Source organism: Cibotium barometz, chromosome 47 (assembly GCF_041138505.1).
Source record: "Cibotium barometz isolate CiBa-2024 chromosome 47, ASM4113850v1, whole genome shotgun sequence".
Lineage (NCBI taxonomy): Eukaryota > Viridiplantae > Streptophyta > Polypodiopsida > Cyatheales > Cibotiaceae > Cibotium > Cibotium barometz.
This window is the reverse complement of record NC_141092.1, coordinates 17414343-17435418: the sequence shown is the minus strand read 5'-3', so window position 1 is coordinate 17435418 and position 21076 is coordinate 17414343. Positions and strand designations below refer to the sequence as shown.

Here is a 21076-nt window from a genome sequence, read left to right as displayed (position 1 = left end):
AGCTTGCCCTGTTCAAAGGAAATCATTTTGGAGTTTTTGGATATCATAACAAAACCCTGACACATACCTGTTGATACCAGTGGAGAGATCCGAAAGGTTCAATGTAGTGTTGAAGATAGTCTTTCCATCCTCTAGAATATGGCCAACATCTTGCAGCCCACTCTCCTCGTGCACTGCACTCCTCCCTTTAACTTTCACTTTCACTATGGATGCAAACTTTCCGGCAGTCTCCAGCACATACTGGTTGACAGGCACCAGAGCCCCTCTGTCTAAGCAGTCTGTGAGGAAGTCTTCCTTCACAATGGGTATTCGCAAACCCCTGAAAGCATCTGCAGTCAGCACTCGTAATGCCACCAACAATATGCTCAAGTCTATGCATAAGTGGGCTGATTGCCACCTTATGTAGCTCATGAGTGAAAACAGTCATCCATACTTACAATGCATTTTGTAACTTGGTCCTGTTCTCCTCAAGCTCAAGTTCGAGATCAGTGGTAACCACAAAATCAGTTTCTGCACAGACAGTAGGTTGTGAAGAGATTGCAGAGCAAGAGGTGTTAATGGATGCAAGTTCTATAACCAAGGGCATACCAGACCAAGAGGTGTTAATGCATGCAAGGTCTAAAACCAAGGGCATACCAGATGTTATCTCTTTGAGAACCTGTCCACCTACAGCATGGATCAATTGTTTCCACTTAGCCTGCACAAAAAGAGCCCCTCATTCAAATACCTTGCAGCAGCTTGATAGAGTGTCCTTTTTAGTAAGACAGCGCCAGAAATAAACCTGAATCTTCTTGCCAACAATCACAACCCTCAACCCCTCCAATACACCTCCTTTTAAATTGCCTTTAACATTTTTCTTTCCAGAACTTTCACCCTGCTTCTCTGCAGATGCATTCCCTGATGAAGGCTTAGCCAGCAAAAGCCTTTTCTCCTTTTTTGCCTTCTGACTTTTGAACCACTGCAATGCATAACACAATGACCTCAAATGCACAATTAAGGTGGATTTATTATGTGGATGACGCATGAAAAGCATGATGTGGATTTAGGCTCGGTAAGGAGTCTTTACAATATGGATGCATAATTAAGGTGAGCTCTGATATGGACTATGCATAGTAAGTTGCCTCTATGTTGTAGATAAGCATCATAGTAAGGTGCCTTTACATCAGGATTAGGCAGAAAAATGCACGATTAAGGTGCCAACAATGTGGATTAAGCATAGTAACGTGCCAAATGATGTGGATCAAGCCTTAAAATGTAATAATTAGCTGTAAACAGAAAGGGAGCTTGTGCGCTCATCACAACACAAGTTCTCTATGTATCACAAAAAATATTAGCATATATCACACCAATCCTCGGTCACCCCTATCCTCATAGCTCTTGTACCTTCTATTGTAATGGAACAAACACTTAGAGTAGCCCTTAGAGTAGGGTTCAATAAAGCTCAAAACCTTTTTCAAGTAGTCATTATCCAAGTCTGCAGGTACTTTCCATTTGCCCTTGAGCCGCTCGGGAGAACGAGTTGTGTACGTGCATTTGCTCCACTCTGAGAGGTTTCCTCTACACCTATATTGGCCCCCATGATACTCAAGGGGACCCTCGCATGTAGTGCACTTTCCAAGAGCACCAAATAACATGCCATCGGCACTAACAATCACATGAACCAAAAACTCTTTAGAAAAGTATGAGCGTCATTTGTTTCAAAACACCCTTACCCTCCTACCAAAACTTGGGCTATATCTAGCAATTCTATGAATACGAGCACCCCTGCCCAAACTCAGAGTTTCCGGTTTCTCCCTGGTGCCTAGTTCCCCTGACTATTTCCCTAGCATGCAGGATGCAACTCCCTGACAAACTCAGTTTTTGGTTTCTCACAGGCCCCTACTTCTCTATTTATTTCTTAGCATGCACTACGTACAAAATTCACAAAACTGCTTGTCTTACCCCACAGATAAAACTCTAAAGCATACAAACATCATGGCAAGCATCTTACCAACGCTCCCTCAAATCATATTCCGAACCGCTTGGGTCTTGCCCGTTCTCTTCTAGCATCGTTCGCATCTCAGAAGAGTCTACATTTTTCTTAAGGTTGTCTTTGATATCCCAAAGTGCCTTGCTTTGTTTCTCCAAATGCTTCTCATACTCAGTGTTTTGCTCCTTGTCTACAGCTCCTTGGGCTTTCTTAGGTGGCAGCTGTGCTTCACCTTTCCGGGCTCTCTTATTTTGGCCATCTGCGGCATTCTTGGCTGTTGGTTCATCTTGACCTTTAGCCTTTCTTTTTGTACCCTTCTGTTTAGAGTCTTCCTCCAAGTTAACTGTCCTTTTTGCCTTTGAAGACCCTACAAATAAACAAACAACAAAATCAATGCAACAAGACCTGATGTTCTAACCCTTGATCCAAAACATGAAAACAGACTAGCACCATACCTGTCTTTACCAGCTTTTTTACTGTTGCTTGATCTTCATTACTAAGGTCCTCCCAGCCAGGCATTTCTTTGATAGGCAGCTCCCACCAACCCAGCTCAAAAAAGCATTTTGCATGTCTCCATGCTGGAACTTTCCCGCGAAATTTACCGCTTTCTGGACTCACCATGGTGGATATGCGAACCTACAAAGGTCGACTATTTGATGAACGTTAGTAAGAATACATTGAACATTGCACTTTTGGAAAATAGATCTTAATTCAAGCAATTGTTGCTCATGATGCTAGCGACTCCCACAACTTTAGCAGAAATCAATAGCAGATAGGTGCCCAAAATCAGTTTCCCTCCCCCACCCCCCACCCCCCCCCAAAAAAAAAAGCATCACCTCCAACCCAAGTGCTAAGACTTCCTCTGTGGTTGTTCCTCACAAGTGAATGGAGTCTACGATCTAACTTGCCACAGCCCCTATTTTCCTGCTCTTTTCTTAGGCGAAGAGGCAGTCAACAAGATTTTCTTATGGCCGAAGGTAGTTATGTCCCAAAAGGCTAAGGTAAGATAGGGCTAGGAGAAGAATAGTAAGGCATGGGCTCAAGGTTTCTCTAGAAGAAAAAAGGGAGCAAGATAACCCGCAAGAGAATAATCAGTTAACCTACAATGGTAATGGTAACTTAGAACACTCATAAAATGCAGAATCAAAAACATAGCTTAAGCACAATAGAAGACAATGACATCTGTGCACTCCCACAGAGGGAGTGCAGTCAGTAGTTCTGCGACTGCAGATTGTTTGTCGCATTATAATCATATAGATGAAGATTATCCAGGGCCATCATTGGCTTACATGGCTCTGAGAATTGCTAAGAGTGTGGTTGTAAGGTAAAGGGGTAAACACAGTGATGACAAATGAATTGTGTAGAGGCAGGCCTCATAGTGCATTTATATAGGCTTGGAGACGAGGGGCGGCCATAACTAGACCATGTAAGTCTGCCACTCTAGTCAATGCCACCATCGATGGTGTAGACTCAGCAGAAATATTAGAATTTGCTACCCAATCACCCCATCTCCGACTGCCATTCAACCTCATCTTGGGTCCCATTTGGAGCCACAATGTTAAGACGGGTTGTCCAAGAGTAAAGGTTTCATTTGTCGGTATGCTCCACAAAACCATTAGGAATCGTAAGTTTGCACTCAAGAATAGGACTGTTCTAGAGATGTTAAAACAAGTGAACAATTTATACTGGAAGATAAGAGCTCTTTACAATGTCTTAAGGGGTTGAACATGGGATGAGCTTCTTATGATCCAAGAGATGAGTGGTGTCTAGTTTAAAGGAGGGAGTATGTCACATGTCCAATTGGTCGTAGCTATTGGCGTGAGGGCAGCCCGACAAGTGACGCACATGAAATAAGTGACTTATTGATGCTTGTTGGCATGGGTTAATATGAAATCCTATATTTAACTATGAGTATTGTGCCAACGCCTGACAAGCACAAGAGGCCTTGTACAAAAACTTATCACTTGTCACATGCGGAAGCTCTGGGAGTCTTCTTGGAACATGCTGATGCAAAACGCAAGTAGAAGATGGAGAAAAGAGAGGGAGATAGCTGAATATTCAGTATATTCATAATGTACAAAAAGGTAGTACAATATGGCAAGCCATTGGCTACCCAATAAAAGGTTATCTAACTCCTTGAGGTCTATGACCTAATACCCAAATAGGTGAGAGATGCTAATCATGAGCTATGCTGTCGGCTGCAACAAAAGTATTGTGTCTCCAAGGACCTGGCCGACAGCAAGTCAGCCAGTCCACGTGTGCTTCCAAGCCTATAAATAGCAGGCGCAATAAATCCTCTTTATATGCTGGCCAACAGCCACCTGGTCCCACCAAAGTATCTTCCCTGCCAACAACCTTCTCCTAAACTTAATGACGGGATTCCAACTTCTAATGCTGGATGACTATCATCATCCCCTTGTCTCCTCATGGACTCCCAAACCCATTGTCATCCTTCCCTTCCTCGCAACCTTTTCACTAAAAACCCTGCCCTATACTCTAATTCCACTCCAAATCTGATGAAGATCCGTGCATCTATTCCACCTTGTCCCCTTGCCTTCTTGCCCTACACCTAAACACTTTCTTTGGTCTTCTTTTCCAGAGTATTGAATATGGCACTCTCACTCCATCCCTTGGAGGATCATCCTCCCTTGGAACCGTTGCCGGGAAGCCTTTCTTGGTATGCCCCAAGTGGCATCCGACTGACAGGACTACCATTCCCCTTGGGTCTTGTGGAACACCACCAACCAACCTCCTGGGAACTTCTTCCATGTCTTGTGTTCATCTCCTTGGACTATGCACGTGTCACATAGCACTCCGTTGCAAGGTGCATGTGACATTCCCTGGTGGCAGGTTCATCGCTTCCAAGTAGTCTCCCAAGAGCTCGGGGTACTCGGGAAAGAACTCTTCGTCAAGCCATGCTGCTTCATGGGTACCTCGGTCTCGAAACTTCCTGAAGAATTGTATGTGTCTTCGATCGGATCCATGCTTCCTTCTGTGGAGAAGAATCTATTCAAGCTCAATGACCCGGGATCTCATTGGCAAATGCGTCTTCATCTTCTTAGATGACATTATCTTCTCAAGGACTGCAGAGCAGCATGAGCGAGATGTTCGCCTTCGTCTACCACGTCTGGTTGTTGCTCATCTACAATATCCTGCAAAGCCAAAACAATGTAGGACTTCAAACAAGGAATATGGAAAACATTATGCATAGTCAACTATCTAGAAGCTTAAGCCTCATAGAGACATCATTTATCTTTTTAATGATAGGAAAGGGTCTGAAGCTACGAAAGGAGAGTTTTGGACAATTTTTGCCCACTTGCTTCAATCTCTGCTTCATTATCTAGAGATAAACCAAGTCCCCTTCTTTAAAGTTGACATCTCATCTTGATTTGTTGGCTTGCTTGGTGTATGCTTCCTGTGCTTTGGCAAGGCGCTTTTTGACAAACTCCATGATCTCTCAAAATGTTTCGGTGAAGTGATAAGAATTGGCGACCAAACGAATGAGTGTCGTTGAGGATGGCTTGAGCCAAAGGAAGATAATGCTCCCACTTTGGCTGCCTGTCATGGCAATACGATTTGAGAACCTCCAAAGCTAGCTGATTGTATATTTATGTCTAGCCGTCTCTCTGTGGATGGAATGCACTCGACAAATGCAACTTGCTCCCAAAGTTATTGAATAATGCTCTACAAAAATTGGAAGTAAACTTGGAATCCCTGTCTGATGTCATGCTTGTTAAGCCTCTGAGCCATGCTTGTTGAGCCTCTAAGCCTTTTGTGCCATACTCACTGGCCTCTGAGCTATGCTTTCTGCTTACTAAAGCATGTACTTGGGTCCTTCATTCACACAATGAGTACCATTCAAGTTGTGCAAACTCTCTCTCATAGTATTAATTTGGACTCCAATAGGAACTCTCTCTCAAAATTGAGTACATGGATATGAATACTGTTAGTTTGGACCACAATAGGAACTGGTGTACAAACTAAGAAATTGCTGTCAAAACCAAGGAATTGTTTGTGCATTCATTTGTTCATTTGTTTTGTGTGTGCATAAACAAAGAAAGAGTGCATTTACATCAAATGTAAACATGATCAAGCATCAACGAAGCAACAAATAAGCTACCAACCACTACCCAATTCTTTAAAAAAAATTTGTTGTGAAAAAATCCTACTTCCTACAAAAAGTGCTTGTATCTAGCCTTTGGAACCGATGATGTACCCAAGCTAAAAATTCATCCCTCACCTAAGAGCCAAAGTAGCATTAAGGAAGGGAAGTGCCAAAGTAGCACATAGGCCAAGCTCATAGCACATAGGGGAATGTAGAAAGTAAAGTCAAACAAGACTTTGTAACTGACATCCAATCACCTTGAGTAGCCCAAAGATTTGGCACCAAGGGGGGGTATTGAGAAATGTGGTGCCAAAGAGCACAAGGCGTGAGTTGACTAAGCTAAGAAAGTGCAAAGCCTAGCAAGTTGCCACATCATCAAAACTAATTTATCCCACATGAGCTCTCAAGAAACTTAGTAGCCAACTCATACACAAGGGACACCTTCAAGCAATGTAAACACATCAACCAACTCAAGCATCAAAAGCACAAGAGAAGAGGACATTCTACATGAAGAACCATGTCTCACGAGCCAAAGAGAGAAGAGCTAAGTCCCCACAGAGGAAGAAAAAGCAGAGAAAAGCAAGACCTAACAATTGAGAACAACTGTTTAATAAGTTGGGGAGATGTCACCAAATCATCAAAATGCAAGCTGCTGATATGCAAAAACGCAATGCACAGAGAGCTTTTGAAAGGGAAAAGAGGGGAAGAGAGGAGAAAAAGTGGCGTGGCACTGATGATGTGGCATTGACACGTGGCAAGATAGCAATGCAAGACCACCTTACAAGCTTGGAATGATGTGACTAGCTTTTGGAAAGCAAAAGATTAAAAGCTTTCTAAATACTAAAAAGAGGAGCTTTTATTATCAAAAAGATGCTTTTTGGATTTAAAACGCTCCATCATAGATTTCTTTGTTCCACATCGGAATCCACTGCCAACAACAGTCCCTCTACTACGAAATCAGAGCCCACCACCTGTACCCATGCTCCAGCTCCACGCCCCAAAGAGCACGAGAGCTTGATCCATTATGCGAACCAGATGTCCCCCGACCCAGAGTATTAAGTCCCTCCACCACACAGAGACGTTCTCCGCCGACATGACACAGAGGCCTGACATTCACTCCACCATCAGATCGATTCTAGCCGAGGCGAGTATTGTCATTAGTTAATCACAGCATATCTCGCTCTACACGGGATCATCTGTTGATCACATGTACTATCAGATGTTTTCATTTTACTTTTTCTTTCAGTTTTCCGTGCCTCGGTATATCCATGGTACCATTGTATTACTTTTGGTCTCATAGGCCCTTCGGGTCTTCCGTAAACATAGCATAACTTTCTTTCTTTCTCTATCAGCAGAGACCCACACGCCCGTTTTATGTGGGTGAGATTTCAAATGACAGAGGCCAAGACTATGTACATCGCTGTGTGTTACTTTCAACCAGACACCTCACATTACGCCAGGAATACACAGGAGATAGAGGATGGAGAGGAGATCGAGGAGGTGGAGGAGAGGGAGAAGACCAGAGGAGCGACATCACCATACAATGCGCTCTCAAATGAGATTAAACAGTACCTCAGACTGGAAGAGGTCTTACTAGTGGGAGACTTCAATGCCAAGACGAGGAGAAGGCAGTGCACTGCATATGATTTTGGGGGAGATCCCATATAGCTACCTACTCTAGAGGACGAGGACTTGGATCACGGAGGGTGTCTGCAGATACTAAGCCAGTCAAATACTATGGACGGGTGATCGTGGGGAGAAGGATGGCATACAGGCGGCTACAGCAAAGAGGTGTGCTTTTCTCTTTTAGAGGGGCTGGTGGCTGGACTGGAGTTACAAGCAGGTGCTGGGGATTGTGGAAAAGCAGGCGGGCTAGTCGAGCAGCAACGCTGGCTGGTTTTTCTCTCTCTAACCACATAGTCGGGCAGCAACACTTGCTTGGTCTTTACTGGTGCACAGGCGGCTGCAGCAGAAACGCGCAGTGGACAGAGAGCAGGGCTGGACTGTACGTTGGTTAGGCAGGCAGTGCACAGGGGCTGCACAGCAGGTGTTTTTCCTCCTTGCAACAGGCTGGCACATGGGGGCTGCAGCTGCACGTTTTCCTTCTCTCTCTAGGCGACCGGCTGGACTGCAGAGAAGACAGTTTTGGACTGCACGTGGCCAGGACTGCTGGCTGATAGGACTGTCTTTCTCTCTTTCTCGTGGAGGGTGGCAGGTTGCAGGAGAAACAGGGAGGAGTGTTGACAGCCACTATTCTCTCTCTCCTTCTTTTTACAGGCTTGTGGGCGGTGTCAGACACACACAGGTTAAAGCTCTTCTTACTCCGGCTCGTGGGCTGCTCGGGAGTGCTTCTCTTGGTCCCTCGTGAGAGGAGGGATTTGCAGCCCCAGAGGGCAGAAACAGGAGCATATCTAACATGTTTTTGGAAGAGTCTACGGGTTGATGTATGGCTGTGTTTTTTGCTATGTGCATGAGCCAATTGGATACATATTCAGAGCCTCGCGGATGTACTGTCTGGGCAGATTAGAGGTGAATCACAGTGTGGTGTTTTGGGCACAGGGCTGTGTGAAAACTCTATGCTAAGAGACAAGAGGACTGATAGTTTGGACTATATAAGCCATGTATGGCCATGATGTATTCAGTTGAACTCTTCCATTGAATGTGAATAAAGAAATACCGAAAGGGGCACCAACCTTTGGGGCCAATAGGTGTCGTCGTTTTTGTGTAGGAGCACTCTAGCTCCCTTTTGTCTGTCTTATTTGCTAATTTACAGCTATGTTTGGGTGACTGCTAGTCTACCGCACTTTAGTCTCTACTAAAGGCCAATTTCAAGGTTCCGTTGCTGCCGGGACCATCACCAACTTTCCCAAGGGGGTGAGCTCGTGGTTGTCTTGAGGAAAGTCGTCGCTGAAAATTTCAACAAGATGTCAGACTATGAGGATGACTGACTATGATGATGAGGCAGAGCAGGAGACCACTCTTGAGAGGACTGAATCTAAGGATGTACTTGTAGGAGAACAGGCTGCAACAGATGCACGTTATGAGGATGTAATGCAGCCAGAAGATATGCCAAGTAAAGACGAAAATGATGCCCAATTCAAAGCCCGTTTGGTAGGGGCAATGGATGTGCTCATGCAGCTCACACAAAGTGAGAAGTTTGCTGAATTTATGAGGGCCCCTTTTGAGCCTAAGAAGAAGAAGAAGAAGGTGCGTTCTAGGAACCCACCTCAGGGCAACAGTGGTGCCTTTTGGTGCAAACGCACAGAGTTCCTTTTTCGGGCAACCACCTATTCTGCAACAATCGATGCATTTAGGCTATTTTGGCGGCGGTTCTGTGTTCCAATCTATGACTCGGGGTTACCCTCAAGGAGCCATGGAAATGCAAGGGAACTTTGGAGTAGTTTTCAGCCTGGTATGCAAGGCAACATGTATAGTGGTATGCAGCCCGGAATGCAAGGAAATATGTATGGGGACATGCAGCCCAAAATGCAAGGAAACATGTATGGGGACATGCAGCCCGGTATGCATAGCGGCATGTTTGGAAACATGGGAGGATCATCAAGATTGCATGGTATGCAAGGTGTGGGAACTGGCAATGTTGACCCTAGTATAGGCATGAATGCAGGGGGTAGCAACCTTGTGAAGCCACTTCCTTACGATAATCCAACGCCTATGGGTAAGGCGAAGGATTATAAGGAAGGGGGAGCTACAGTGAAATTTGACACATTCAGTGGGGCCAAAGACAGGCTCAAGGCTCTTACCTTTTTCCAACAGTTTGATGCTGCTTTTTCTGGTGAAAATTACACGGAGTCCTCGAAAGTGAGAAAAGCCACGACTTTTCTGAAGGGCAATAGATTGCAGTGGTGGTCCACTCTTGTTTTCCCATCCTAGAGAGCCATTGTTACGACCCTGTGTTTTTCCCTCTGGACAACAACCAAGTGGAGGTGGGCACGGGCACGGGATGGACAAGTGTGAACATGCATCAAGTTTGGGTATGAAAAGGAAACTCATAAATAGTGGCCAGCCCAAGTGTGAAAGGGGACAAAAGGGATTTTAAAGTTATAAGGTTTTTAAACCTTTGATGCTTAAAATATTATTATTATATTTTGAAAAAAGCATGCGTTTTTAATCTTGCTTTTGGCGTTTTTGAGAAAGCGCATCACCTCCTTATAAAGAGAAGGGAGGCGAGCTGAAGAGGCAAGTTGACGTGTGGATCACCATTGATCGTCGCCGTGTGGAGTCGTCAAGGTGGTCGCCGTATGGAATCAGCTCCGCTACGCATGGGCTATAGGCGGCGGGTGGCACTGCTACACGTATGGCTACAGGCGGCGGGTGGCGCTGCTGCACGTATGGCTACAAGCGGCGGGTGGCGCTGCCACCGCCGCCAGGAGATGCTACCGCCACCGCCAGGAGCCACTGCTGCCGCTGCTACTGCTACAGCTGCCGGGTGATGCTGCTATTGCTGCCGCTGGTTGCTGCTAGGCGCTGTCAGGTGGGCTGTGAACAGCTCTGGGCGCCAGATGGATTGCTGCCAACGCATGGATATCAAGAGTGCTATATGCACAGGCTGCCAGCATCCAGCGACCAGATAGGTGGGCAGCCAGGCAAGCATTCAGTTAGGTGGACAGCCAGTTGGGCAGTCAAATGGACGCCAGGTGTGGGAAAGCAGTGCAGAGGATGGTTGTAACACGCGGAAGCTCTGAGAGTCTTCTTCCAGCCCTAAACACTACTGGCAACATGCTGATGCAAAACGCAGATATAGAGAGAGAGTAGAGAGAGAGAGAGAGAGAGAGAGAGAGAGAGAGAGATGTGCTGGAAATTCAATATATTGCTATAGTACAAAAAGGTACTCTTACACACAGCCCTAGGCTACCTTGAATAAAAGGTGAATAACACCCAAAACTGTCCCCCTATGGGACTCCTACTGACCCAAACCCCTACAAGGTTGAATGGCCTTGACAATGAGCATGTGTGCTTATTTATAGGCCTTGGAATCCTTGGAGAGCTGGCCGACCAGCAGTCGGCCAGCCTTGGCATAAATACAAAAACGCAGAGCCCCTTTATTTGTGGGCAGCCGCCTTGTCTTCATGATGCGCTTCAGCCCTTTGCTCTCTGGAATCAGCCGACAGCTCCTAGAACTAGCCGACAGCATCCTCCTCCATGATCCCTATGCCCTGCTCCAAGTCCACCACAGATTCTGCACCTGAGACTCCTAAATTCTGGTTCTACTCATCTTTTACTGGCTGCCCCCTTCTGGATTAGCCCTGAGAAAGTACATGGCATTGATCATGCACATGACATCCCCCTCTGCTAAACTTGATGACGGGAATCCAACCTGCTCTTGGATGACTGTCATCATCCCAATCCTTTTCCCGAAGTCCCTCTGTCATCCATCCATCCCTCGCAACCCTTTTCTCTGAAAGCCCGGCCTGTTCTCCAAACCACTCTGTCTCAGACGAAGGTCTCTGCGTCTGTTCCATTTAGTCCACAATCCATTCCTACCCCGACTCTGAACACTGTCTTGGTCTTCATTCCTGAAAATGAACCCTTGGAGGATAAACCTCCCTTGCGACCGTTGCCCGAGAACCTATCTGGCTCACAGGACTGCCATCCCCTTTGGCTTTGTGGAACACCACCAACAAACCTCCTGGGAGTTCTTCTCGCTTCTGTGCTCCTTGCCTTGGGCTTCGTATCCGTGTACTTTCCTGTACCTTGGACCTGTACACCATCATATGGGACTGACTCAGTGTTTAGCATTGCTGAGCCTGATGCTCTGATACCAATGTAACACGCTAAAGCTCTGAGAGTCTTCTTTTAGCCCTAAACACTACTAGCAACATGCTGATGCAAAACGCAGATATAGAGAGAGTAGAGATGTGCTAGAAATTCAATATATTGCTATAGTACAAAACGCAGATAGAGAGAGAGAGTAGAGAGAGAGAGATGTGCTAGAAATTCAATATATTGCTATAGTACAAAAAGGTACTCTTACACACAGCCCTAGGCTGCCTTGAATAAAAGGTGAATAACACCCAAAACTGTCCCCCTATGGGACTCCTACTGACCCAAACCCCTAGAGGGTTGAATGGCCTTGACAATGAGCATGTGTGCTTATTTATAGGCCTTGGAATCCTTGGAGAGCTGGCCGACCAGCAGTCGGCCAGCAGCCTTGGCATAAATACAAAAACGCAGAGCCCCTTTATTTGTGGGCAGCCGCCTTGTCTTCATGATGCGCTTCAGCCCTTTGCTCTCTGGAATCAGCCGACAGCTCCTAGAACCAGCCGACAGCATCCTCCTCCATGATCCCTATGCCCTGCTCCAAGTCCACCACAGATTCTGCACCTGAGGCTCCTAAATTCTGGTTCTACTCATCTTTTACTGGCTGCCCCCTTCTGGATTAGCCCTGAGAAAGTACATGGCATTGATCATGCACATGACAATGGACACACAGCAGTGAATTTGGCCAGGTACTGGTGGTCGTGGAGCAAGTTACTTGCATGTGACAGCCAAGCGGGCAGGTTTTCTTGCACCATGGAGCAGACCGCATCGCTAAGGCATCTCCACAACCAGACTGAACAGGCTTAGACCAGCATGATGGAAGCGGGTCTATGGGTTTTTGCCATCGTGATTGGATGGTGCATATGTGGGTTTATCTGCCATGGAAATAGGACATTGGTTTTTCGAGAAGAAGCAAGACTTTGGTATCGAGGAAACAGGCCTATGGTTATGGGATACAAGTCTATGGTTTATCAGATACAGGTCTTTGGTTTCGTGTGGAAAGCATGTCTTTGGATTCATGTGAACAGGTTATAGTTTTCTCGAGGTTACATGCAGGCTGTGCCGGTAGGAAGGACATATGATTTGGTACAGCCCTACTGCTGTTTGGGAAAGGGTTGTGGGATCCATGGTAGAGATGGGGAAGACCTTTTCTAGCAGGAAGGTGTCGTACACGTGTGCCTTCTCTATGGAAGGCTTTGCTGTAATAGCAAGAGTTCTTATTTGGAAAGTCCTGGGTGAAAAGCTAAAAGGGATCCTATTGGTAAAGGATTCGACAAGTTGTACTTTGTACTCATATTTGTTCAAATAAAGAAATACCGCAAGGGGCGCCACTGCGTTTTGGGGCCAATCGATGTCCTTGTACTATTTGCAGGAGCATTCTAGCTCCCCTGTTTGTCTTCCTTTTCCAAGTCTCATGGGTGATGAAGTGTTTTGTGTGCGAGTGTTTGTTCCACCGCCCGTCAGATTTTTGAAGGCCGGTTTCATGGTTCCATTGCCGGCATATCGTCGACTTTCTCAAGGAGGCGAGTCCGTGGTTGTTACATCAAAAGCTTCAACATGTGGAAAGTGAAAAGGAAGTATAGGAGACAGTGCAGGATTGTGTGTCTTTGCCTATATGAGGTGAAGAGCAAAAGCTAAAGATGAAGCTCACGAGAAAAGACACCAAGGACAGGAAATAGTGACCAGGAATAAGAAGCACTTGAAATGTTATAGTGCAAGAGATGGGTTGAAGGTTATATCTTTCGACACTGTCATCAGTGGTATCTTCACGGAAGCTTCATGGGGTTCGAAAGGCAACTTCTTTCTATCTATAGCAGTGGTGATCTACTATGCTTCATTTGGGACTCAGAATGAGATGCATGTATGTTGGTATGATACATCAGGTACTTTACCATGTTCATGGTGTATCATTGAGTGTGGCTCCTGCGGGATGGCCATGTGCAAAGCAAGGTTGCTGCCGTATGTACGTACGGATCCGTACAGTACGGTACAGCCATACGATACGATACAGTACGGTGCCGTACTGTACGGATCCGTACGAAATCATTAAAAAATAAAAAATGTGTGGCGTGTGGTGAGGTGCGTGTGTGGCGATCATGCGATTGTAGATAAGCGACCAAAATTTGAGCATTTTGTGTGTACTTGCAAAATCGTGTGTCCTGTGTGTACTTGCAAAACTTTGCAGAGCAAATTTCTTCGCTCTCTCTCCTACCCAGACTTCATCATGCCGCGCAAGACTAACCCGAACTGGGCAATCCACACCAATGTCCCGAGGGTTGTTAACACCCCTTCTCAGCAAGGGTCAGGTACTCGGCTATGGACATGCAAGTATTGCGGGGAGCAGTACACTAGCACCATAACTCGCGTCATCAAGCACATGACAGGTATCGGGTGCACCAATCAATGTGGTCCATGTGATAAAATACCACAAGCTGTGAGGGACCAATTGATTGCGGAGAATTGTCCTGCAATGGGTGGTGCAAGCAATGTTAGAGGTGGTGAAAGTACGCAAGATGCTCTCCATGATGCTTTTATTGGAGATGTTACAGGTTCAGGTACACTAGATGAGGGTGAAAGTCTTTTGGCTTCAGCCCAATCCACCACAGGCAGGAAGAGGGCACGTATTGCCGATGATGAGGACCTCCTGCCACAAGATGCGAGAGGTACAGGGGAGGCATCAAAGCAATCCACTCTGCGTTCTTGTATCTCATCACAAGCTTGGGTAAAGGAGCGGCAAAGGGTGGCAGAAATGGAGATTTGTCGTACTCTTATTGAGTGGCTTGAATCTTGATTCATGTGTTTGTAAGAGCTATTGTGTCAAGTCTATTCAACACTGTACATATTTCATGCTAGTAATAGATGGTAGATTAGGTCATACATGTCTACTATGTATTGAGCATAAAGAAGTTTGTTGCATTTTTTTAAGTCTCAATTCGGAGCTAATCACAACCAATCAATCATAAACACGCTTCCTTAAGCACCCATATTATATTTTTTTATGTTTTCATTTCCTTTTCAATTCTTTCATGACCCAATATATCTGGTATCATTGTATTACTTGTGGTCTCATCGACCCTTGGGATCTTTTGGTTTTACATTAGGTTTGGTTTTATGACATGTCTATGTTCATTGTTAAATGACAAACCCCCTGATGGGGTTGGGGTGTTTCCATTTCGTCTCCTCGCTTTTGTTTCCCTTTCCCACAACTTTGCTTGGAGGTGTCTCAATGTTTGATTTAGGACACGAAACATCAAAGGATTTGATTCCTTAGGCTAGTTCCCTTAAAAGCTGGTGGATTAGGGGTTCAGGACACCAAGGTTAAGACCCCTGTTTTACCACTTCTCCAGCGGTGAAGGGCAGACTCAGCCATGATGAAGGCTAGCACTAAAGAGAACAGACCCACACTCCTACTTGTTCAGTTGCTGTCTAAACGATTCAGAGCATCATATCTTTGTAAAAGGATAATTGCTTCTGCTTAAGTATCTAACATTGTGACTGACTACAAAGTATCTGCTTTCCTGATACAAGCAAAATGGCTGAAAAGAGATAACACAGTGCTCCAAGTGCAATAACCTAGTCAGTGATAGAGCATTCTTACTGTTCTTATCCTCAAAGTCTGCGGGTACTCTTGCTGAAAGGCAGGGGCATGTTCTTATGCAACTTATGCACATCCCTAGGACTCACAGTCACTCCATCTGACAAATGGCCAACACTCACCTAATCCTCATAGTTCCACGGTACTATAACATGCTGGTAACAAAAAGTGCCTTACTTAAAGGTTTAGGATCTAGGACCGGGCTGTCAGCTGTGGCAAAGTAACTGACTTGATGGAACTGAATGCCTGCAACTTCCAATGCATAATCTTGTAGCATGACAGCCCAAGAGCTCAATTTTTACCTGTCCCTTCTCGATCTTCTCATTACAACTCTTGCAGGCTGCTCTTGAGCTTTTGGCATTCTCAATTGCATACTCGCCATCACCACCACCACCGGTAGCCTCTTCAGTTCCCTTGCTATCTGCAATTGGTGTTGTACCTTCAACATAGGCACGTAGCTTCTTCTGATCTTCCCATCTAAGATTATCAAGGCCTTCCACATCATCGAGACTGCACAATAAGCAGTTAACAACATGTTAAAATCGCAACATTTTGCTATTGTCCTGCACTAAATCAATGCCCTGATTGATGGGTACAGTTCTCAAGAGAAAAAATGTGAAAAAAAACCAACACAAATTGCATTCTGCTTACGAATTTATTTGCCCTCGCTTTTTTAGAAGGCAAGACGCATGATTCCAGACCTGCAAACATCAAAAATAAAGAGCTGTTGACACATATACATACTAATCTGCATAGATACATTTATGGTGTGCATATATGCACATGTATGTTTGTATGTATATACGTTGTGATGCAATAAGGTTTGTATGTATATGCATTGTGGTGCATTAACGTACACATATATATACATACACAAGCGCGTAGACAGAAAATACACTTAGTGTGTATATGATCATTTGTGTGGGGTATCATACATATTTTCACAAGTGTGTGTATAATATGTAGACATTACATGATGAGCTTAAACATGTAATTTCACTTGATAGTCATTACACACACATGCATACATTCGTACAAACATACATAACCATATTTATGCATACATTTGCAAACAAACATAACCATATTTCATACATACATACATTTGCAATAAAACTCATGCAGAAAGCTGAGGGCACTTACAGGCATGTAGCCATCAAACTGTGTGGCCGGCACGACCTTGGCAATCCGGAAAGAGTCTTTAGTGATGATGCTCTGACAGCTCTTGCAGGTAGAGCGGTTGGACTTGGCATACTCTGCTCTCAGGGGTTTTGGGGGGGCGGCCATAAAAGCTAGAGCAAGATAGAAATAAATAAATAAACAAGAACAGGTAGCAAGAGAATGCAGGAAACGGGAAAAACAAAAAAAAAAGGGGAAGACTGCTCCAAGGTCTTTGCTGTGGCCAACAAGAAACGCAGGAAGCAAAAAGAAAAAGATTCAATCACCTGCTTCGAGGTCTCAGCTATGGCGATGGATGCTAGGTGTTTGTAAGGCAGAAGCTTGCTGAAGAAGAAGGGTGACGCCCCAAACAGTCTCTGTCAAGTCCTTAATTAAACCGAGTCGGCTCCTTAAAATAGAGTTCCGTTTACATATACTCTCTTTATTTTTATTTTTAAATTTCTTTTGTTGGGGATTGGAAAATATCCATTTTTAAAGAAAGTGTGGGCACATGTGTTCGAGTCGCGTCCTCTCTCTCTCTCTCTCTCTCTCTCTCTCTCTCTCTCTCTCTCTCTCTCGGCCTTGCACTGAGGTAGTTATCGGAAGATTCAAGATAGCCTGGACACGTCGCTTGCCTAAGGTCGCTCCCTGACATTAATAAACCTAAGCCATAACTAATTAATTAATGTGTTTTAAAATTTGGCACCCAATAAGCGCCCCCAATGTTTTTAAGGCATCAATTTATTAATTCAAAGAAAACTATTTTGTTTCCTATTGCATGTTTATATGACACATGTATTGCGTTTCCTTTTTTTAGTATGTTCTTTTCTTTAGCGCTTATTTACCTTCGCTTGCTTCTTGCTTTCGATGGTTTGCAAGTTGGCTTACCGACAGGTGCAGCCGTCCAGTTGTTCATCTGGACGACTGCACATTTGGTTGTTGTTTGTTCTTCGGCTCCTTCTCTCCAAGGTTCCATTGTTGGCCAAGACAACACCATCTTCGACAGTTTGTCGATTCTTCGTCTAGACAGCTGCAAGTTTGCTTACTACTTCTTGTTGACATATTTCTCCAACTAGCCACCGTTGCTCTGGTCACAAATCTTCTCATGCATGCAGTTGCTCTGGTCACAAATCTTCTCATGCATGCAGTTGCTCTGGTCACAAATCTTCTCATGCATGCATGAGTTGCATGCAGTTGCTCTGGTCACAAATCTTCTCATGCATGCAGTTGCATGCAGTTGCTCTGGTCACAAATCTTCTCATGCATGCATGAGTTGCTCTGGTCACAAATCTTCTCATGCATGCAGTTGCTCTGGTCACAAATCTTCTCGTGCATGCAGTTGCTTTGGTCATAAATCTTCTCATGCATGCAGTTGCATGTCGTGTCACATTGCTTTGGAAGACACTACGATTTCTTGAGTTCTACGTTCGTGCAAGAATTTGCATGCTGCCATCTGAGTGGTATATGTCTCTCTATGCCATACTGGTGATGTACGTTGTTCTAGAAAACCCTACGTGTCATCACATGATTGAGTTTCTGCACTATTTAATAACGAGTAATGTTTCTCTGGATTTATATTCAATCTCATCGATTTCTGCTTTCTTGTCCTCCTAATGCCACCAAGGAGGAAGCCTCTTTATGATATCAGTAACATCATGAAGGTAGATCATCGCCCATCTTCCTCAGCCTTACTTTGTGATGAAGCTGAACCCACTACATCTATTGTTCCTAGGGCTGAATGCCATTTGTGTCCTCGTATTCTGACACCTCCGAAAGGCACCCATACTGTTCGTAGCTTGCATGCAGTCATAGATAAAAGCTCACTCTTATGGTATAGATATTCATATTTTCAGCAATTCATTAATGCATGCAGTTAATTCTTCGGACTTTTCTCCATTTGGAAGTAGTTGATTCATATGGTATAGATATTCATATTTTCAGCAATTCATTAATGCATGCAGTTAATTCTTCGGACTTTTCTCACAGAAACCATTTGGAAGTAGTTGATTAATGCATGCAGTTAATTCTTCATAGTCTTTTCTCAGAATCTCAATTTGTTTGTGCTTATTTTGCAAATCGTTTTATGAGAATGTGAATCTCCATTTTTGTTTTCTCTAAAGTTGTGTTTGCATCGAATAAGCACCCCCAAAGTTGTCTTTGCATAATTGTAGGGGTGCTGATTGTAGAAGACATGGATGCACCGTTTACTATTTCTCCTACAAAACTCTGATTATATAACCTTGCATAAATCGTTTACCCGCATGTTTTCTTTGCATTAGTATAGGGCTATTTATTGTAGAACACATGGATGCATTGTACACTATTTCTCATAGAAAAGTCTAATTATATAAGCAACCAATGTTTTCTTTTCAACGATTTATGCTCTTTTTAAAAATTAAAATTTTCTTTATTGTCGCAACGTTTTGACAACGTCCGGCCATCTGTCTTCTCTGCTTACGCCTTGGTAAATATTTAAGTTATATTTTATTTGATTATTACACACTAAAATAATTAATTAAAACATAAATAATAAATTTACTTTCATTAATCGGCCCTCTTTCTATGCTTTTTAAATTTACTATCATTGATGTGCCCAGTACATTGTTTCTTATTTAATTATGAAATAATTAAAACATAATAATTTAATTAATTTATACATACATTATTTTTTATATAATTATAAAATAGTTAAATGATGTAAATTTAATTAATTTGTACTTCTCTTTATTACATAAGGCTTTTAAATTGTGAATTTATACGTTGATTTTCATTTAATTATGAAATAGTTGAAACATGTAAATTTAATTAATTTATACTTTTTAATTACATAAGGCTTTTAATTTTACTTTCATCGATTTGACCTTTTTCTATGCTTATTAAATCATAGATATAGTTAAAACAAGTTAAATAAGCGCCCGAATGTTTTCAAGGCATAATTTGAAAATTAATTTACATGAATTGATTTGATAGTTGTTGATTATTTATTTCTTTAATAGTCAATTACATTAGTTAAAAATATTTTACATGAATTGATTTAATAGTTGTTGATTATTTAATTCTTTGATAGTTAGCACATGTTAATTATGTTGTTGATTATTTAATCACGTAATATTTATAAATTCATTTTCAAAATTAATGCATAATTAAAATTTGACCTCTAAGACAAAAAGAAGAAATGTTAACAAACGAAAAATTATTTCGCAGGATCTGCACATCGCGACTCAAAGGGAAACAACCATTGACGAATGAAAAAAATGCAAACTCCGAACCGTCGGTGCACAAAATTCCACAATTTCCACCAGACAATTTAAAAAACCTCTTTGAAGTATCAGTCATTGTGGCTATAGGAAATAGAGACATTCATCTTTCATGTTGGGAGCCACTCGAAGAGTTTACAAGGATGGATTGTTTAAAAGGAATGTTTGCATTAGAAAAAGGTGGTACTTTAAACCCCTTACATTTTCAAATGGTTGAAAGCCTCATGGCACCATCACTCGTAAGTATAGGCAAAACCATCAAAAGATACTTAGGTTGGGATCACTTCAAACCGGAGGGTGCAGATTAAAATGCACACATTTGAAGGAATGATAGGATATTACATATCCAACAAACTAGGTGCTTCTACAAAGTACTCTCCTAAAAATGATTCGAACGGGGAAATCATCCCAACAGCTTCGTGGAAAATCCCAAAGACTAGATCTGGTATGAGCAAGACAAGATCTACTGTTATTTGGAAAGTAATGAAGCTCCCTCATCTAACCCAGTGCATAGATATTGATGAAATCTTCTTTGCAGATACTCATGGTTATAGATACTTCAATCCTCTACATGCAAGATACAACACAGAAGAACATCGAGATGATGAAGATAAAGATGTAAATGGATGAGAAAGCAATGAAGATAAAGATGATGAAGATAAAGATGTAAATGGATGAGAAAGCAATGAAGATGTGCATGGCAACCAGAATGTAGAGGTCAAAAGTTGTGGCAATCCAATTGTCATTGATGATAAGCAAAACAATCAGTTAGAAGAGAACTACTCCACATCATATCTCTCTGTATGGGAAAGAGCATACAAGTTCAAAAAAGCTATTGTGGATGGAGATGAGTTTGTACCACTGTCACGAGAAGTCAGTAAGTTTGTGGGTCTCACCGAGGAAGAAGCTTGCTTCCTGTAGGTTCTATTTGTGGCTTGTACTACATGTGGTTTTTACCTTGTACTGGATTGGGTTTCTAGCTTTTCGCCTCACATGTCTATATTCAATTACATGCTTCCATGTTTTTCTTCTTTATAAATAAAGAAGACTAATTTCCTCATGCTTATTCTATATTTCATCTCATATGATTTTTTGGCTTTGTAAATACAATGTTAAATTTCCTATTTTCTTGGAAATTTTTGGAGGTTCTTTTTTTCTTTTTTGAATTTAGCTGTTTAACTTATTATTATTTTCCCCTACATTGTGATTATACT

At 43.1% G+C, this 21076-nt stretch overlaps 1 protein-coding gene across 1 annotated transcript in view; it reads right to left on the bottom strand.

The window, feature by feature from the left end:
- PARP1 (poly(ADP-ribose) polymerase 2) overlaps positions 1-17052 on the bottom strand; it is an 89019-nt gene extending 71967 nt beyond the window's left edge. The window contains exons 1-11 of the mRNA XM_086784532.1: positions 16893-17052; positions 16591-16739; positions 16099-16148; positions 15750-15957; positions 2425-2605; positions 1991-2336; positions 1449-1644; positions 782-958; positions 637-697; positions 438-510; positions 68-319 (exon numbers count right to left, since the gene is read on the bottom strand). Coding sequence (XP_086640658.1) covers positions 68-319; positions 438-510; positions 637-697; positions 782-958; positions 1449-1644; positions 1991-2336; positions 2425-2605; positions 15750-15957; positions 16099-16148; positions 16591-16734 — 1688 coding nt within the window. The 5' untranslated portion in view covers positions 16735-16739; positions 16893-17052. The remainder of the gene's footprint in view (positions 1-67; positions 320-437; positions 511-636; positions 698-781; positions 959-1448; positions 1645-1990; positions 2337-2424; positions 2606-15749; positions 15958-16098; positions 16149-16590; positions 16740-16892) is intronic.
- Positions 17053-21076: the final 4024 nt, after the last annotated feature.